Source organism: Salmo salar, chromosome 05 (genome assembly GCF_965601325.2).
Source record: "Salmo salar chromosome 05, fSalSal1, whole genome shotgun sequence".
Taxonomy (NCBI): domain Eukaryota; kingdom Metazoa; phylum Chordata; class Actinopteri; order Salmoniformes; family Salmonidae; genus Salmo; species Salmo salar.
In genome coordinates, this window is record NC_138295.1 from 56556988 (window position 1) to 56571604 (window position 14617).

Genomic DNA, 14617 nt, shown 5'->3' on the forward strand with positions numbered 1-14617 from the left:
ATATGACAAACAGTCAAATGTATTATTCCACCTACTCCAACATTAAAAGGTGATCAAAGGAAAATCAACAGGGTGTTTATTCATGGTAAGAGCACATTTATCTTGTCCCACCATATTCGGGACAGTATTGTGGGTCCTCACGCAAGCCGTTTGGCAAGCAGAAAATAGGACCAAATAGACAGGATAAATCGACAGAGTCAAATGTGTTGCTAGTCTCGCATATTTAGCAGTCTCAATGCCTGCGGATTCACTGCTGCGCCAGAGAATGTAGGCGAATTAAAATCTTGTCAGGGCAGCCAATTCATTCTAGGAGGGTCAAAAACAAATGGAGCACATCCAATTAGAGTAGGCCAAGCATTCAGTGCTGTATTGTGTTCCAAAAGTAAGAAATTATTCACAAAATCGTCAAAACCCTAGAGAGAAAATGCATCAAAGTGCAATGTTTACTTTGTCTAGTTATTGTACAGGTTTGCTGTAATATGATGGTACATCACTCCACCTTCTGCAAAGATTAAGAATGACATGTTAATAATGTACTGGGGAAGTACACAGAAGTATATACAGTACCAGTCAAAAGTTTGGACACACCTACTCATTCAAGGATTTTTCCTTTATTTTTACTATTTTCTACTTTGTAGAATAATAGTGAAGACATCAAAACTATGAAATAACACATATGGAATCATGTAGTAACCAAAAAAAAGTGTTAAACAAAGCAAAATATATTTTATATTTGAGAATGCCAAGAGTGTGCAAAGCTGTCATCAAGGCAAAGGGTGGCTACTTTGAAGAACCTCAAATATATTTTGATTTGTTTAACACTTTTTTGGTTACTACATTGTAGAATAATAGTGAAGACATCAAAACGATGAAATAAATAGTAAAAATAAAGAAAAAACCCTTGAATGAGTAGGTGTGTCCCAAACCTTTGACTGGTAATGTATATGTAGCTGTAGCATACTTTGGCCGGGATTCAATGCAAGGCGCTGCACGCTACACCGACTTTAGTCTGCAATTTACGCTTGAGAGGACATGAGCAGCTTTTACCCTAAATGTGATCTCCGCAAATGTTATGGAAATGACTTGAACAGGCCATTGTTGGCTGTATAGTGCTGCACGCTATAAAACCTCTTGCATTGAATCCCAGCCCTTTTCTTTATAGCCGACCTTTGAAGCAAATTATGTCTACTTTTACTGGAGAATCAATAGTAATTGTATTGCAGAAAGAAACATTGTATCAGAGAAAACATTTTTTTTTTTTTATAAATTACAACTTTAATTTGGTATATTGTTTCATTTCAACATTACTGCATTAGTTTGTTTTCGTAATACAAGGATGGAATGCTTAAGCTAGGCTAACCAACAATACAGTGCACAGTTGTCACTAGTGTCATTTTTCATACAGTTGGATGTTTGTACAGTAACATTATATATTTATATAACATATGAACTTATATATTTGAATTCACTTGTATAGAAAATAAAATATTTGTATCGTTGCAAAGTACACATTTGAAAATCACTGGAGATCAATTAGCTGACATTAAAACAGAAAAAAAGAGATACCTAAAAAAACAAATGAGTGGCTGGTGGGCGATACAATCGCTATGCTGTGGACGCATCTATAGTAGAGCAAGGGAATTCATGAAGAAAAACATTCATCCTTTTCTGATTTGAAGTCAAAGTTAGACTGCATCCCTGCTTCTCTGTCTTGCATGTGGCATAGACAGATCCAAATTTGCACCTGACCTTACCGTAAAACTATTATTCCACACATACATCCCCTGTTACACTAGCCATGCAAAGCCTGTGTGACCAAAATACACGTACTTATTGCTCTTGCTTTAACGTGAGTTTTGCGTTAAAGGTATCGCTTAAAGGTATTGTTTAAAGTGCTTTTATCAATATGGTGTGGCAAATTGTTACCGTCTCAGAGGTAGAGAAAGGAAGTCCAGATAAATTGTTCTGCTTTGTTTATCACTTATGTACCAGGCTGCAGTATGTTTAAGTAAGAAGTTTTATCTACATGCGCACTTCAGGAGTGAGATAACTCAGAGAAGTTGCTTTTTTTAGACAAGCAAATCCCTTTGGACATACGCAAAATGATGACTGTCGGATAATTACTCAAGTCCAACCACCTGTCGATTCTCAGCAGGAGAAAAGAAAACAAGAAAGCTCTTTTACACTACGGCCAGTAATGGGTCAGGTCATAATAAACATCTGACAGATTGTCAACCATCATAGTCTAATCGAGGTTGTTTTTATACCCATGATCTTCTGCTCCAACCTACCCATGTAAGGAGAACAATCATTTTTTAAATGACACTAGTTTGGATGAAAGAAGCATTTGGTCGCTAATGTCAGTCTAGTTCGGTTCCAGTAAGGTAGCCAACCACTTTAAAAAGCATATAGACCCATGTAAAGCACATGAAGCAATATAAAGCAAAATGAACACAAATAAAGCACATGGACCCAATGTAAAGTGTATGAACCCAATTAAAGCATGTGAACCGAATGGTAAAATCACATGTAGCAACAATTATACAAACGCAAATAAACACACAAACCAATGTAAAGACAGAAACCACAAGCGTGGCCAAACTTAGTCCTGTATAACAAAATACCCCTGCTCGTTAGGATTCCATAAACACATTTCAAAACGAGGCAAGAGAATTTATACAGACATAGCTTCAACAATCCATTAAATGTGATAAATAATTCAGCATGGAGCTGAGAAAAGAAACAAAACATTCATTTGCATTTGAACAATTAAGAAAATTAGTGAAGCAAGACATTGAAGCCACTTATCAATGTTCACCTTTCGCTGCTTTGAGCAGGACATTTCCTTCCCTACAGGAAATATTGAACAAAGGCTGCTGCAACGTGACAGACATAGCATTGTCATACACCAATTAATATTAAAGTCCCTAGACAGATTGTATGGCTTGAGATTTAGTTGTCTGCAAGGAACAATGACACAACGATGCCGAGAGTGTTACAAAACACACTGCATGCTTTTCAGACACACCAACCAGGGGTTGTTTCGATACGAAAACATCTGTTTGGATGGAAAAATCTGTATTTAAACTATTGGTGCACAGTATGGTTGGTGAGAAACACCCTGAATTTGATTTTAAGATCGCCTACATGTACTGGGCAACATACACTGAACAAAAATATAAACGCAACATGTAAAGTGTTGGTCCACTGTCTTATAAGCTGAAATAAAAGATCCCAGAAATGTTATATACGCACAAAAAGGTTCTTTCACCTCATATTTTATGTACAAATTAGTTTACATCCTGTTAGTGAGCATTTCTCCCTTGCCAAGGTAATCCATCCACCTGACAGGCATATCAAGAAGCTGATTAAACAGCATGATCAGTTGCACCTTGTGCTGGGGACAATAAAAGGCCACTAAAATGTACAGAACACAATGCCACAGATGTCTCAAGTTGAGGGAGCGTGCAATTGTCATGCTGACTGCAAGAATGTCCACCAGAACTATTGCCAGAGAATTGAATGTTAATTTCTCTACAATAACCCAATTTCTCTACAATAACCCACCTCCAATGTCGTTTTAGAGAATTTGTCGTCAGTACGTACAACCAGCCTCACAACCGCACATCATGTGTATGGCGTTGTGTGGGCGAGTGGTTTGCTGATGTCAACGTTGTGAACACAGTGCCCCATGGTTTTGGTGGGGTTATGATATAGGCAGGCATAAGCTACAGACAACGAACACAATTGCTTTTTTATCAATGGCAATTTGAATGCTCAAAAATACCGTGACAAATTTCTGAGGCACATTGTGAGGCCCATTTATTTTTTTCAAGGTATCTGTGTCCAACAGATGCATATCAGTATTCCCAGTCGTGAAATCCATAGATAAAACGGCCTGATGAATTGATTTCAATTAACTGATTTCCTCATATGAACTGCAAGTCAGAAAAATCCTTGAAAATGTTGCATGTTGCATTTATATTTTTGTTCAGTAGAAATGTAAAGATCTGTCTTCTAAACACTATTGATAACAGTAGTTCCTCCTTTCCAGCAGGAAACCATTGATGGTCTTTAAGTGGTGGCCAAATAAAAGAGCGATGGGGAAGCTTTGAAGTCAACTGCTCTTCTGCTAGCACTTACAGTACAAGGCTCAGAAAATGGGCCTCAGAAACAGTTTCCAGGGCTCGTTTCCAAGCTAAAGTTGACTTTCTCTGGTTTCCCTTATATAACCTGTTTCGGAAACCTTGTAAATGTCATGTTTAAACTACACTACATTTCTGTGTCGTTTAAATAGCCATACAATGGAGAGAAAAATCAGCCAGGGAAGTATTAAATGTCAATCATCCTGTAAAGCTTCATTTTAAACCCCTATCTCATCAATAAGACCTTGTCCTCGTCAAACTCTGAAGCAGCCTGTCCTTCACAACAAGCTCTGACATTTCAACACCTAATTCAATTTGTTTTCATGAAGGAGGTGAGGTGCTTTAATCTATTTCACCTTCCTGGACTCAACCTACAACTACCCTCCACTGCAATGCCCATGTGGGTGAATGGGGACATGACAGGGGTGACCTGCTGGAAAGGAGAACAACGCACACACACACGCACGTGCGCGGTTTAGTACTGTGTGCGCGTGTGGCGATGGTTTATTAGTAGCACGCCATTACATCGTCACCTGGTCCTCATGTTTCCCTCTCTACTGTAACCTCAGTAACCACCGTGCTGACAGTAATAGGTGCTGAGAAAACAGATGAGAGTAAACAAATACACTAAGCACCTCCCGCTCTCTCCTCCCCTAAGCTGTAAGGAGGCTCCGCTCTCTCCTCTCTCCTCCCCTAAGCTGTAAGGAGGCTCCGCTCTCTCCTCCCTCCTCCCCTAAGCTGTAAGGAGACTCCGCTCTCTCCTCTCTCCTCCCTCCTCCCCTAAACTGTAAGGAGACCCCTCTCTCTCCTCCCTCCTCCCCTAAGCTGTAAGGAGACCCCTCTCTCTCCTCCCTCCTCCCCTAAGCTGTAAGGAGACTCCGCTCTCTCCTCCCTCCTCCCCTAAGCTGTAAGGAGACCCCTCTCTCTCCTCCCTCCTCCCCTAAGCTGTAAGGAGACCGCTCTCTCTCTCTCCTCCCTCCTCCCCTAAGCTGTAAGGAGACCTCTCTCTCGCTCTCTGGGCGTAAAGTGATAGCACACAGAGGTTAGAGAGGGACAAGGGTCATTCTAACACCAAGGTGACAGCCAGCAAACTAGGCCACGGTCTTGGACATCTTAGGCTTCTCTAGTTGAGACAGTTACAGACTCCAGCTAAAGCTGTCACTCATGTTACAAATCTAAGATGGTTATACAGTAGGTGGGATGAGGGGTTGCTACGCTATTGAATCAATGTTAGGTGCAATATATTTTGCACCTAAAAGTGGTCGAATGTCCCGTTGAGATGAACAACAGTAATCACATTGACAATATAGCTAACAACCTTTTCAAATCTAAATCAAATCAATTATTCAATTGTTCCTATTGATCCTAAGGCTTTGTGTAGAAAAGAGAAGCAATGTACTGTATACATAATACCTATACAACTATATACTGTACACGACAAGGTTTTCATAGTTTTATACAAACCCTAGATTAGCCGTACGCTGTTGTGCGAGCAGAATAGGTGTTGGCTCTTGCGTTCGGATGTGAATTTGCTTACAACTAGCTAGCGCACTGCCCATGACAGTTATAGACCTCAGTGTTAGCAGAGGAGCGATGACCTCTTCATTTGCATTGACAAGATTACATCATGGCATTTGCTTTAAAGGGCATTTTTCAATTAAACGGTTATAATCAATATATCGCTATACACATGTTATACCAATATACTGCATTGAACTGCTACTTTTGCCCATGCCTGTATCTCCAGGCCAGCATTATAAATAACATGCAAACCTCATCGGCCATTTGGTGCTCGCACATGTGACCAAGCGTCTGCGTAGCCAAGCGCTAAAATAGAACTTATTTCCATTAGTCGCACTGCAAGTCCCCTCCTTATTGGATATCAGGAAGATAAACCCACGCGAAAGCTTCAAAGACAAAAGAGGAGAGATTAACTAAAGATAACGAACTAAAAACGAACTAGGTTTCCCTTTTTACCTGTGGATTAATCGTCGGAGTAGAGAAGCACGATTTTGTATGACTCCGGGTCAAAATTCTACAAAGAACCAGCTAATAAAAGGACCGTATGCAGGTCAGGTAAAATAACAACCCAATGTCCATCTCCTAGGACAAACTAGCTAGCAAAAGCTAGCTGGCTAAATGTCTATGAATGTTTCATGTGTGTTTCGACCTGCCCCAAATGAACATAGTTGGTTTTGATATTTTAACCTGCGTGTTTGTGTCTGTTGTGGATCGACAAAATCAACATGCATGCGATGATGGACGCGCAAATATATATTCTGGGCCATTGAGGTGGTTAGACGATAAAGATCCGTTCAGTCCACCCACACCTCATATCCTTTACAGTGATGCCTAAAACCCCAAATGCCTATTGAACACTAGATTTTCAAAAGGGGAGTGCTAAAAACCAATGGGGAACGTTAAACGGGCAACTAGGTCTTCTAAAAATGTCAAAAATACTTGATTTGAATAAAGTGCAAGAGAGAAAAGATCAATAGATCAGACCCATAAGATGTAAGATGAATTGTAAGATGCGACTACCGACAAGAGAATATGGAGAAAACACCACAAAATGGTTCTGAAATGGCCCATACTAGAGCATTTTCTTAAAGGGAACTTGTAACATATCCTCCTGAGACCCAACAATTCATTTTTGTCCACTCTCTTTGACATGCCACTGTGTTAAGTCCTGTTGTACCTGAGAGGACATTCTGGGTTTTTCAATGATCTCACATGAGTGGGGGTGTGACCTGGATAACTTTCTCTTCCTGGATTTTCAAAATGGCTGCCAACACAATTAGCATGTGTTGTGGTAAGAAGGTAAGTGTGTGTATTTGTGGAATTATAATTTTTGTGAGTTTGATATTCAAATTCCTTCTAGTAAATATCTTAGAAATAATTTGTAGGGTTTTCAGAGCAGTGTAATAATTTTTTCACATTAAATAAGAGCTAAAGAAGAGCTTGTTAATAAATGCCCTCTGTAGTAGACATCAGGATGTGACAACTATGTTTACCTACTGTACCCATTTACTGTAATATACATTTTTCATATTTACTATCAACTGTTTCTTTATGTCCACTACAGTGCACATAAAATGATTTACAAAGACACATTTGTAAATCATTTTAACTCAAAATAGTTTTTTTGGCTGGGTGTCAGGAGGATAAGAGTATTTGGTGTGATTTTAGGGATTGGCTTATATAGGGGAGTTAAGTCCATTCAAGATCAACAAATCTCTTGGTGTTGCATCACAATCCTTCTTTTATGTCAATTATCTTATACTGCACAGCATACACATCTCAGCGATGCTGCCGATGTTGTATGTTCGATTAAAATAGAGAGGCGACGCTTGAAACGGCGATGCCGGGTTTGCATGTCAACATTTCCAAGTCTGCGCTTGACACATTCCTTAGCCTTAGGGTCTCCATAGGCGAGGTGGTGAAGAAAGAGGTCCATCGAGTTTAGCACAGTGAAAACATTACATCCAGCGTGAAGTACATCCAGTGTACAGCACTGCGTACACCAAGTAGAACCCTGACCAACTGAATGACAAACGATGACAAAAGACAACCACATAAACAACAGTCTCATATCAACCCTGAAATTAAAAAGGTTCATTGTGTGATACAATGCACCTAGTGAAAAGGGGCTTACTCTAACTGTCTGACAAAATAAATGAGGCTAACTTTTCTTGAAAGTAGAAGAACGATCGTAAACGTTATGAAAACAAAATGTGGAACATTGTCTGTGACTAAACCAGTCCAAACATTTGGTAACGCATAGTTATGTTCCCCCGTCTCTCGGGCTAATTCCCACCAAGCCCAAGATCACCCAAGGTGGCGACTGCCTTCCTATCACTTAAAAAAACGAAAAAAGAGCAATGACAACTATTGAAAAAAGATGGCTATTTAGTCTCCTTTTCTCTTTTGGTTCATAAAACAAGTTATGTCCTTTCTTAACAGTTTTGGCTTTATTGGTTCCTCAACCAATGGCATAGCAAACTCAAATGAGGTGGTGGTGGAGTGAGAGGAGGTGGACCTTTCCCCTGTTGTGCCCCACTCATGGGGAGGAGCTGCTGCAACCAGGCCCCTCCATATTCCTCACAATGGGAGGAGCTGGTTGTTTTTTTTAGGGAAGGAATGGTTCATCCTCCTCGTCCTCATTACTAGGGCCCGGGTCACTCAGACACCTCATCAGCCCTGGGTTCTTGTTGCCCCCCTCTTCCTCTCCCTTCTCCCCTTTCCCGGCCGACTTCATCATCAGGCCTTGGTCCTCATCCCGGTCGGCCCCCTCCCTCTGACCCAGGACCTGGCCCTTGGCACCCTCCTTAGAGAACTCGTTCAGCATGTTGACAGAGTCCGGGGACTGGGGGGAGGCTAGGTCCACCTGGATGGTGGGGACGCCGTCTGAAGACGCCTTGATGTTGTAGAAGGCGTTGGGGTCTGCGTGGGGCAGGCAAGGAAAGGGTTAGCGGACGGTACATTACTCCAAACAGTGGAGGCCAACCCAAGGGCACGTTGAGTAGGCAAACGTTGTGTAATGTCGCAGATAGAAATGTCATGAATAGAGCTTACTTGATTCCTATTCTACATGGTAAGTGTACAGTTGTTCCATATAATATCTTTATTTCGGAACGTTCCACCGCGTCATGGCATGGCTTGTTTAGTAGAAGCAGGTGCACTAGTGCTGAGCTGGCCTAGAACAGCAGCTCACACACTGTGCCTCTCTACGACTAGGGTTGGCCAACCCTGACTAGAACAAATACGTAAACAGTTCCCCGAACAAAAATAGACATACAAATACACATTCACAAAAAGACTCACATTACTCATTAAAAAAAAAACACAATCATGAACAGACAATTACAACGGTGTCGCCGCATCATTCCGTAACCTGATCATGTCAATCCCATGAAGAAAAAAAAATGTATGCTACAATCATACGTATTGCATTTACAAATGGAAGCAAGCAACATTTACATGCATATACAGTACGTTTGTAGCCGAGGCCATTGGTCACCACAGCCTTCTACACTCACTAGAACTGTACTACATACCTGGAATTACTTTGGCCCCTCCCTTCTCAGCTTTGAAACCACTGCCTACAATGAAACCAAGCGCAATGCTGCTTTACATGCCAACTTACACATGCAAACATATTTCCAGTCGAAATACAATAAAAAGGTGGAGTAGCCTACTGTATAAGAGCGTAATATAATAATGCATTCTGCAGATAGCATCATTGACAGCCCTTAAACATTAGAAACTGTACAATCTTGCCAAACTAAGTATACTACGTGTGAAGTAAACGGGTTCCTTTCGACTCAAAACTACATCAAAATGTATTTTTCAAGTGATAAAGTGCAAAGGTGCCCAAAAGGTCTGCGACGGAACAGGTTTGCTTCCATCATCTTTCCTGTTGCTTCAAAAAGGAACCTTACAACAAGTGTTGGTTCACACTACTAAGCCAAGCCAAGCTAGCCTGGTTACACATCCACCATAGTTCCTGGAACCATGCTGGAAAGGACCATTTGAAAAGAAATATCAGCGCCAGACCAGTAACGGTAGAGGTTGGCACGATGGTGTAAGAGGGGAGTGTCAGAGTGTGATGTGGGTGTAGGATGGACTCACCTGAGGCCAGTCTGGCTCTGCACATGGTGGGGGAGTCGGGAACTGTGCCAGGGACTGTGAGGTAGTTACTCATCTCTGTCATCTGTTCACAGGCACACACAAGCAACCCTTTAAATATACAAGGGTTGTGGGTTCGATTCCCGCATCAGACACACGTAGTGAATACTGTACGTCGGCGACTGCCAGTCACTTTAGATTAAAGCGTAGTGCCATACAGCCATATTACTTACGATACGTTGTCCATTTTAATGGAAATGATTTAGTGAGGTCAACTATACAGAAAGAAATGCATTACAGCAATACATCCAAACGCTAGATAGGCCTACACCAAATCAATACAACACAATATGACTGCCAATATCATAAAGCCCAACCAAGACACATCTTGAAGACAAAAGTGCCATTAAAGTTTGACAGGTCAGTAAATTGTGTTTACCGGTCTGTCGGGATCAGCGTTTTCCTCATACAGTGCCCTTTAAAAAGTTATTCAATCAAAATGTTACTTCATTTCCAAAATAAACAATTCTGCTAGGATCTGCAGAGTCCTCAGTCTACAGTGCCCTTTCTAAAATCAAACAGTTCTATTTACTTCCATTTTCATTACATAATTAGAGACTGATTAAATGCATGTTGGCCATCGGGCCACAAGGCTGCATAAATGAATCAGGAACTGATTGTGTCAGGCAAATTAATTGAGTGTGGGGGACACACACACAGACTAAATCCATCATAGTTAGGCTAAATTAATGTGATTGTTTTAAAGAAAGTTTACTACTGTGAGTAGTGAGAGAACTTTGAGTCTGGTTGTCTGTTGAAGTTCTCTCTATGTCTGGGGGAGCATGGCTTCCAAAACGGATTTTGCTACATTTCATCGTTTCACCCAGAAGAACAGATGTTATGACCAGATCGAAAGAACAGCGTTTGACCACGTGGGCTTCCATCCTTAATCCACCCTCTTTCAGAGAGTAGGCTGTTTGGACCGATTACTTTTGGGAGGACTGCATGTATCCGTCTATTTATGTATCGTTTGCCCATGAGGGGATAAATATAGTTCTATTGAATTAGTAGAATTCCAGACTAAGTGAGCACAACAATGGTGAACGCAGCGTTCAATCTGGTTTAACCAGGCTAGGAGAGTCTGCAGGTCTTACCTTCTTCTCTAGCTCGATCAACCTCTGCTTCTTCAGGATGAAGTCATTCCATCCGTCCTCGAAGGGATCGGCCACCAGAGTGTGTCTGTTGTAGGAGCGCAGCTGGAGGGAGAGACAACACACACTAAACTCACACTATGGGACAGGAATGCTATTGAGCTAGGACCACATAATAATAATAACAATAATACACTTTTCAGGCACCAGAGTGGATCTGTTGTAGGAGCGCAGCTGGGAGGAAGGAGAAACAAAACACATTCATTCAACTCACACCACGGGACAGGGAGGTCTAGTCTAGGACCACACAGCAACAATGCACACTTGTATTCATAACGATACGGGCTCACGACTACTTCAGTACTATAATCTTAAGAGATTTTACGTTTGACAATACTAATGAGGACATGACAAACGAAGCAATGTATGTAAAATGTATGCAAGCATGACTAAGTCGCTATGGATAAAAGGTTCTGCTAAATGGCATATATTATATCATGTTAAATTGTCTTCTCTTGACTAACAGAGTGTGCATCTGAATTCCTACATTACTAGCCGAGAGCAAACCCCCCCCCCCCCCCAAAAAAAAATGGATCCGAGATCAGCTTTGCAGTTGCCCTCCTGATGTTACCCCTCAGATTAGCAGAGGGTAAATCTGATCCTGGATCAGCGCTCACCCTCTGGCGGGTCTTCTGCAGGTTACTCCTGAGGATCTTCCTGATCTCCTCCTCACGGCCCTTGGTGAACTGAGGCAGGGCCCGCTCTGCTACAGGAGGCGGCAGCTTCTTGGGCTGGATGTTCCTGGGAGAGAGGACGGAGAAAAACAAGAGACATGTTGACTGCGGCTCTGTGGATAACTATGGTTGTTGGCCATTACCAAGCTCTTAACTCACTTAGCAATTACTTCCTGTAACACCCACGAGAAAGATTCAGGCACATTTCTCCCATACCAGTTATTTACAGGAAGTAATTGATAGTTCAGCCTCTTGACTTTCAAACCTCTGGCGCTCGCAGACAATGTGGAAATGGCTTTTAAGTGTAGCGCTGGTGAGCTTAAAAGGAGCTGGAGGAGGAACGAGGGCGGAGCACTCACTGCATGGAGACCTGCGAGGGCATTGCGGAGGGCAGATTGACGCCCCCGCCGCTCTCCACCAGCTCGATGGCCTGCTTGAACTCCATCTTGTGGTAGAAGGCGATGAGCTGCGGCTCCTTGTAGCGCTCGCCCGCTATCAGGCACTTCTTTATGTACTTCTTGTTGAAGCGGTTTAGCCTGAAGGGGAGAGAGGGAGAGATCGGAGAGATGAGAAAACAAGTCAACCTTTAAATCCTTTTATCCAATTGCCTCCATGTCTTGTTCCCGCCATATTACACAGCCATTACCAGCCTCATTAAAACCTTAAAGGTTAATTGATGAAAAGCTCTTGAATAAGAGTAGAGCACACACACACAACATTGGGAGACCGTGTTGTCACTGGCAGGAACACACACTGTGAAAACGGACCGCTATAGGATGAGCCCAGCGTTTTCATCAAAATGTTCTAAAAGGAGGGACTCTACACCAGAGAGATCGATCCAGTTAGACGTCGTGTTGTCTCGACGCTCTAAAGTCTGTTCGGAACTGGATCTGAAGGTGAAATATATGACAACTGCCGGGTGATAAATCGGCTTACAGAGATGTCTGAGCAAATCTTCTACATGGTTCTCTTGAGAGAATAACTGCCACATAGAACACCCATGGGCTGTTCAAACGCCATACTGTTGTGGGTAAATACTGCATAGGGAAGGAAAACGCACAAAATGATTGAGGTTCACTCGGTTAGGAATGGCGATGCTTTATGATTCCCATCACATTAATGGATTCGGTAAGGTTTCATTTGAAGGAAAAACCCATCTGTTCTGAAAGATAATCCACTTAAGGTGCTAGCTGTTACTGCCAACGCCCGAAGGATCGCAGCGTCACCGCCACGTTTACGGAGTTAGCCTTAGGATCTTTCTTGACACTGTTAAAACTGAGAACACAAGTCAAACCAAAGGAAAGAGACTGTGTACTAGAAAGGTGTCACGTTAAGGATCTTAACTTGAATAAGAGGTAATCAAATGTTTTTATACGGTGAAAATAAAATATACAGCGCTTGTCACCGTGACCCTTTAAGTCCACCCTTTGCTACCTACTTGTCTTTCCAGTGGTGATGGCCGTAGTGTCCACAGATGTCCTCAATGCCAGTCAGCAGATGGTCCAGGAACTACGGGGAGAAAACAACGTTTACGTCTAAATATTGTATCTACGCTAACCAACAAGAGGGACAGATATTTGAAATGTTTTTTTTACGTTTTTTTTAATAGGGAAGTAAAAAGTGTAACCAAGCCTAATCTGTTACTACTTTTTCCTGTCTCTTTTACATAGTCCAGAGAGGTATATTTTCACATCATACAGGCCACCATTTTGTCATTTTTTGGATTGAGTAGCCTAAGTAGCCTTTTCTCCATGGAGATTCTCCCACTTGCAACAGTGATTGGCCACAATCTGGCCAATAGAGAGAGCATTAGGCCTAGATGATGTCCATCACGTTCACAGATTGAAGCAGAGAAATAGGAACTGGCAGATGACATTCAGTTGGTGGTCAATTTTGTTCCTGTATTTTGATTATGGCCACTGCTGTGACAGTTCTGCACAGGGACAGTTTGACATGCAGAGTTGCTATGGGAACAAGCAGTTTGGTCGTGCCACTGAATTTATTTTAAATTTGCATCGAAATCGACACGCATAGCAATATTCTAGGGCAGCGAAGGGATTTTCTTGACAGTAGTTTCTGCATCAGTTCTATCTCTGGTCGAAGAAAACGTTCCCATTTCTCACAATAGTACTTTATAATGAAAGCCTCAGGCAAGGTGACACACAGTACGTCAGGGTCAGCCCCAGGTGCCAATTAGTCAAGAGATTCTTGAGTAAAACAACTGCAGCCTCAAATATCCATTCATCAAACAACCTACTGACCAATTTGTGAGACCACAAACCTAATGGTTCAGACACTAAAACCCTGAGGGACTCCTCCTGGCTCTAAGATGCCCTCATCCACTCCCGGTGCACTCCAGGAGTCCTAAAACAGCTCGGTTGACTTTACATCACTGCCATTTACAATGGGGAAGAAGCTATAAGCTGGTAACCGGGGCGTCTAGCCAAGAGCGCCGGTGACTCATCGCTACTCGGTGCACCAGAGAGCCAACAGAGCCCCGTAGAGACACACTGTGTGCGTGTACAGTACGTGCCGTGACATTATTCTGTGGCTATTATTAGCAACAGTAGCTACCGAGAGACGGTGTGCCGTGCTGCTCAGTGGTCACTCGAGGGCAGAGAGAGAATGACCAGTAGCACCAGAGGAAGCCAGGCCTAAGCAGGGGGATTAAACTTGCCAATCTGGCAACCAGGGTGGATGAGTTGGTGGAGACAGTGGAGAATGAGAGGATGGTTTATTGGGAGCCATGGAAACAATGCAAGAAGTTTAATTAGTCCGAGTTAAGAGGAAGCAGGGGAATGCTGCTTTCCATTATTAAAACCCCAGCAAGGCAATGTCAGCAAGACTAAATACATTAGCAGAAGATAATTCCATTAATGGCCAGTACGGGGGAAGCGCAGAGCAATATTTGGCACTCAACATGTAATGACAGTACTGTAGTCTGGACAGATACTGAATT

The 14617-nt window shown here is 42.2% G+C and overlaps 1 protein-coding gene across 1 annotated transcript in view; it reads right to left on the minus strand.

Moving 5' to 3' along the window:
* Positions 1 to 947: 947 nt before the first annotated feature.
* Positions 948 to 14617, minus strand: part of LOC106605147 (sodium/hydrogen exchanger 1) — a 53639-nt gene continuing 39969 nt past the window's right edge. The window contains exons 7-12 of the mRNA XM_014200499.3: positions 13097 to 13167; positions 12018 to 12194; positions 11602 to 11725; positions 10928 to 11029; positions 9777 to 9858; positions 948 to 8588 (exon numbers count right to left, since the gene is read on the minus strand). Of these exons, the coding sequence (XP_014055974.1) occupies positions 8275 to 8588; positions 9777 to 9858; positions 10928 to 11029; positions 11602 to 11725; positions 12018 to 12194; positions 13097 to 13167 (870 nt within the window). The 3' untranslated portion in view covers positions 948 to 8274. The remainder of the gene's footprint in view (positions 8589 to 9776; positions 9859 to 10927; positions 11030 to 11601; positions 11726 to 12017; positions 12195 to 13096; positions 13168 to 14617) is intronic.